At 34.5% G+C, this 5,957-nt stretch overlaps 1 protein-coding gene across 1 annotated transcript in view; it reads left to right on the forward strand.

The window, feature by feature from the left end:
• Malrd1 (MAM and LDL receptor class A domain containing 1) overlaps positions 1-5,353 on the forward strand; it is a 667,530-nt gene extending 662,177 nt beyond the window's left edge. The window contains exons 38-39 of the mRNA XM_021156265.1: positions 1,608-1,683; positions 5,056-5,353. Coding sequence (XP_021011924.1) covers positions 1,608-1,683; positions 5,056-5,139 — 160 coding nt within the window. The 3' untranslated portion in view covers positions 5,140-5,353. The remainder of the gene's footprint in view (positions 1-1,607; positions 1,684-5,055) is intronic.
• The last annotated feature ends 604 nt before the right edge of the window (positions 5,354-5,957 follow it).

Raw genomic sequence — 5,957 nt, forward strand, 5'->3', positions numbered from 1 at the left:
CCTCCCTCTTCCCCTCCCTCCTTCCTTCTGTCTGTCCCCTCATCCTCTCTCTCTGTGATGTACCTCTGTGTGTGTGTGTGTGTGTGTGCGCATGTGTGCATTTGGCCCTCCCCCAACCATATGCATGTACCCATGACTGTGTATGTGCTTGTGCACATGTCTTAGGAATTTTCACTCTATTTATAACTGAGCAGCTATTGGTTGTATTATTTTATTATGTATATGTTGTATTATTTTATTATGTATATGTATGTTGTATTATTTATTTATGTATTTCAATAGTGGGTATTATTTTTTGTTGCCTGTTCTGGAGTTCCTTGTCTTCTAACAAGAATAGAAACCATAAAAAGGCAGCAATGAGCTCAATTATGCTGAATCAGACAGATCTAGTCCATAACATGAAAAGAATACTCACATGAAAAACTCTTCAAGAGGCTCAGCAGATGGCTCAGTGGGTAAAACTTGCATGCAAACATGAGGACTAGAGTTCAGATTCCTAAAATCCACGAAAATGCTGAGTGAGCAGGACAGCCATCTTGCAATTCCAGTCAGGAAAGTAGGGAAGACAAGGAATCACAGGAACAAGCTGCTTAGTTAAACTAGACATAATGATGAGCCCTGGGGTCAAGAGACGGGCTTTTGATCAATGAAGAAAGTAGAGAGTCACTAAAAAAGAGACTTTATATCAACTTTAGGTTTCCATACAACCTTCAAACAAGTGCATGGGTCTCTGTCTATCTCTCTGTCTCTCTCTCTCACACACACACACATACACAAACACCAGATGCATACAAAAATGAAGCAAAACTTTCAAAACACCCAAATATATGATTGTTGGCTAAAGTAATGATATTATGATTCATGGGTTACAGATTTCTACAAGAGACCCTGTCATAATACTGAGTCTCAGAATGTGGTTTGGCACTTCTAGCCTAAGAAAGGATAGGGCAGCCTTTCCAGATTATAGTGTCATATTACATTGTTCTTTCTAATGTTGCATTGTTACAATAACTAGAGCAATATTTAAGAAATCAACATTGAAACCAACTTATACGCCTTTTATTTGCCAGTGTTTATTTGGATCTAAATACTCAAGAATTCAAATTATATTTGTTTTCGAGATTGTGTCATGTGGAGTGAAATTATATATGGTAAAACATTGATGAAAATAAGTGTTCTGGCAAGACACTCTGTCTCTCAAAATTTTTCTACCAAACAATAACCTGAACACTTGCCATGAATCCATGAAGCACTTAGTAATTATATATTTTCAGAAAAGGTGATACAGATTATATATCTATATCTATATCTATATCTATATCTATATCTATATCTATATCTATATCTATATCTATATCTATATCTATATCTGCATGCCTATACATGTATGTATACCTAAGTTGATACATGCCTATAGTTCCTTCATCTAAAGATCAAAGAAAAAGGAAGGAGAATTTGAGGTCAGACTGGGCTACACAGGAAGACTCTCTAAAAAATGAATAAGAACATAAAGTAATTAGTACTGGTTCATTAACATTTGGGTATTGGTAACCATGTTCTCTTTGTTTACTTGTTTGTTTTTTGTTTTGTTTGGTTTTGTTTTAAAGGAAATCTGAGGGGGGTGGCAACCATTCCTTTATCAATCCAGTTTATAGGAACTGCATCAACCAAGAGAAAACTGAGGTAAGTGGGAAGGTTAATTACATTGATTCAAAAGCAAACATACACACAAGTACATGTACACAGACATGCACACACAAATACATACCCATAAAGACACAAAGACATATACTTACATCCAGTGCAAACATATGCACCAACAGGCACAAGCCAACTCACACACATATACACACATAAATCACACATGCACACGTGTGCGCACACACACACAGAAACACACACACACACACACACACAGAGCTCTACCCACAACCAATTAGTTGTGTTTGGAATCATTTCTTTATCATAGCTAAGCAAAATATTCAAGTGGATTTATTTCAATTAGGAGCCAAGGGGCATTTCAGGCTCTAAAAACAAGGGAGGTTTTCCATTTAGAACACTTTGATTCTGCTTATAAAATAAGTTCACTGCTAAATGGCTTTGTGGACACTGTTCATCCTCCAAGAGAGCTGGTAAATCTGGAAAATATCAATTTAACCCATAGAGTATTAGTCATCTTTTCCCCATAACTACGCATTGGGTGTTTTATTGACTTATTTATAGAAAGCTTGGGTTTTTTTCCTCATTACTTTTTAAAAGATTTATTTATGTGGGTTATAAGACTGAATATGGGGGGGGGCAGGGCGGGGAGTGCATTCATTCACTCAAATGCAGGAGTGGCAGGAGGAAGCATGCCTTGGGCTGTGCTACATGAGGGTCAGACATGATGCTGAAACCAAACTCAGGGCCTCTCTGAGAGCAGTAAGTGCTATGAACTCCTGAGACATCTCTCTTAGTCTCCCTTCTTATTTTTATTCAATAATCTGTCAACAGTTCCTTATCTTTAAGTCTTGACATTGAAAATGAGCACCAATGTGTCAGGTCAGGCAGATTCCAACATTTCAAAGCCTTGTATCACATACTTGAAGACTAACAAAAGGCTTTTTAAATTTCCATGTTTTCTTCAACAACTATGTCATGTACACTCTTAGTTTTGTTTAGGTGGAAATGGGAGGAAGGAAGGACCATGAAGGGTGTAATATGGATAATTCAGTGAACAAATCAAACAAATCCCTGCTCAGTTGTTAATAACTACCTCCAGAGATACAATATTTGATCCAATATTTAATCAATTAATTGAAAGGCATACCATTTCTTTCTTTCTTTTATTTATTTATTTTTTTTTAGATCTAGGCAAGATTTATTGTTGTTGTATTGTTTGGTTTAAGTAAAACAAAAATCATACAGAAAGATTTTAATGCAAAACTGAGCCAATCTTGTAATTTTAAGCGGATTTACAACTTTTGACTGAACACCAGAGTGTGTGTTTCTTTTTTTAATTCATTTATTTTTATCCATATTTTTCCCAAAACAATTTTTTATTAGATATTTTCTTCATTTATATTTCAAATGCTATCCTGAAAGTCCTCTATACACAATGGAGTACTACTCAGCTATTAAAAACAATGAATTTATAAAATTCTTAGGCAAATGGATGGATCTGGAGGATACCATCCTGCGTGGGATAACCCAATCACAAAAGAACTCACATGATATGCACACACTAATAACTGGATATTAACCCAGAAAATTAGAATATCCAAGATACAATTTGCAAAACACATGAAATTCAAGAAGAAGGAAGACCAAAGTGTTGATACTTTGTTCCTCCTTAGAATGGGGAACAAAATACCCATTGAAGGAGTTATAGATATAGTTTGGAGCTGAGACGGAAGGAAGGACCATTGAGATAATGCTCCACCTGGAGATTCATCCCATAAACAGCCACTAAACCCAGACACTATTGCATATGCCAGCAAGATTTTGCTGACAGGACCCTGATATAGCTGTCTCTTGGGAGGCTATACCAGTGCCTGGCAAATACAGAAGTGGATGCTCACAGTTATCAATTAGATACAATACAGGGCCCCCATTTCTATTTTTAAAGAAGATAAGAAAATTGATCTCTTTACCCCCAACTTAGATAAGTTTGGTGTCTGATAAATGCTAATTCTAGAAAAAAATTAAAGTGACAAGCTTTAGATGTGAAAAATCTGTATCTTAGTTATCTCAACAAATGGACACTTAGTAAATAGTGGCTAAGAAGATGTCCTATATTCCTTACTTTTCCCTGAGAAATCATCTTTTCTAGAGTTTGTGGATGTGTGTCCCAGAATGCACAGGGAGAGATGTAGATCAAAATCCACCTTCAACATGCATTCAAGCAGATTCACGGCTGGCTTCAACTGATCATGAAAGGCAATACTTCAGAATTTCATTTTATTTCCTGATAAAAGATAAATTGCTCACTTTTGCACTCTTTTTAAATTAAACTTTTAGTTCATTAAGGATGACTAAGGAAGAAATCCTGTCATAGTTGTTTCTATTAATTTAGAAAAATGACTTAAATATATGCTTTTCTTTTATATAACAGAAAATACACTTATCTCTTTTGAAAAATACATTTATTTTTCAAAAGCTCTTAAACAAATATCTTATACTGCTATTGATTTCAGGAGAATAATAAGGAGATCTCTCGATCAGCCATCAGTCGATCAAATATGTTCAACCTTTAGCGATCTTTTATCACTTTACTTACTACATGTTGCCTCAACTCATTCATGAAGAAAATCATTCATTAAGAAAATCACAGCTATTACTTAGCTAGGAAACTTCCATTGTAGCTTTCAGAGATAAAAACACATTTAAAACATATCCATGGTGTCATGTCTAAAGATGCAGCAGTATCAACATAATATTAATATATCAAAAATAATTCAGTGTTAAACCTACTCCGATTACCTTACATATAAGTAAGGCTTATATAGTTGGGTTTAGCTTTTGTTGGTACTGTACTTTTAAATCAATATCTCTATAAATAACACAAATCCAAATGAATAGCTCGTCTTTCAAGGCTGTTTTAATCTTTATGTTCTATATTCTCTTTGTTTTCTTCTTGCAAAATATTTATTGAAGAAACGTGGTTTTGCAGGAGAACTTCTCATATTTTAAAATTTGTAATATACTCTAGGTCTTTAATCCTAATTCAAAGGTCTTGTGGTTGTTGGCATTGGCATTGCTGCTGCTGCTGCTGCTGCTGCTTTATAACATAAACATACAGCCATCTGAATTTCTCTATGCTCTCATAGTTGAGGTAGGCATAAAACTCAAGTCCACAGGGCCCTGCAAATCTATTTTATGAGACTCCATGTCAGAGACATGTTAGTGTGAGCTGCTAGTGTAAGCGCGTGGTTCTGGAGCAAGGCTTGGGGATGCTCTCGTTATCATTCCTATGAATATTTATTTGAAATATCCTTCATTCTTCATAATCTTTTCAGAAGTTTTCTATCATCCTCTGGAAAATACTAACCTTCTAAATGTATGCTTCCTCCTTAGAGTTCCATCTATTCTTTCCCAAATCCATTTTATGGTGCAGCATCTGGAAGCCTGGAGACAGTGTCACATCATCTCAAATCTTAACACCAAAACTAGGTTTCCATCAATATGTGTTAATAGAAAATCTCATTCATTAAAGTGATCCTGTGTGAAGTAAAAGAGAAAATATTCAAATGTTAGTTCGATTGCAATGTACTGAAACATACTCCTTACAGATTCTTTGAATATTTCCATGGAATCACTGACAGATCCTTAACTTCACTGTATATTTGAGACTTCAATAAAACGTTCTGCCTAATCAATGGATGTTTCTTTTTATTTTATACCAATTATTATTTTTAAGGTTCTAAAAGATAGTTTATTCTAAAGGCAAATTTTGAGTAGCTATGGCCTGGGAACATAGATTTAGGTTACCCTAAATTTCATGCTCATGGAATTGGTTTCATGGTTTAAAAAGAAAGTCATAAATCAAGGCAAGATTAAAATACATTGGATATATAAGAGAGGTGGTTAAAGTGAGATAAGCAAGCTTTTCTATAGGACTCAGAGGTTATCTCTAAAATTTATGAATCAGGTTGCATCATATTGGGAATATAGAGAAGGATTAAAGTGATCTTTCTTTGCACTAAGGCTTAAAAACAAAGGTTAACTTACTTCCTTTGTAATCTCATGAGACTGGACAAGTGATGGTAACACTAATCAAGAATTCTTTTTGCATTTTTAAAATTACATGATAATTAACCATAAACCCATGTTTTGCAGATAATCATGAGACTTTTATATAGACGTGAAAATGCCAAAGTGTTAATTAAAAAGTATTGAATTATATAAACTGAGAAGTCTCCACTCTAATTGTTTAAATAATATATGTATATGGCAGAAAATTAGATGCTCACAATGTA

This window comes from Mus caroli, chromosome 2 (assembly GCF_900094665.2).
Source record: "Mus caroli chromosome 2, CAROLI_EIJ_v1.1, whole genome shotgun sequence".
Taxonomy (NCBI): domain Eukaryota; kingdom Metazoa; phylum Chordata; class Mammalia; order Rodentia; family Muridae; genus Mus; species Mus caroli.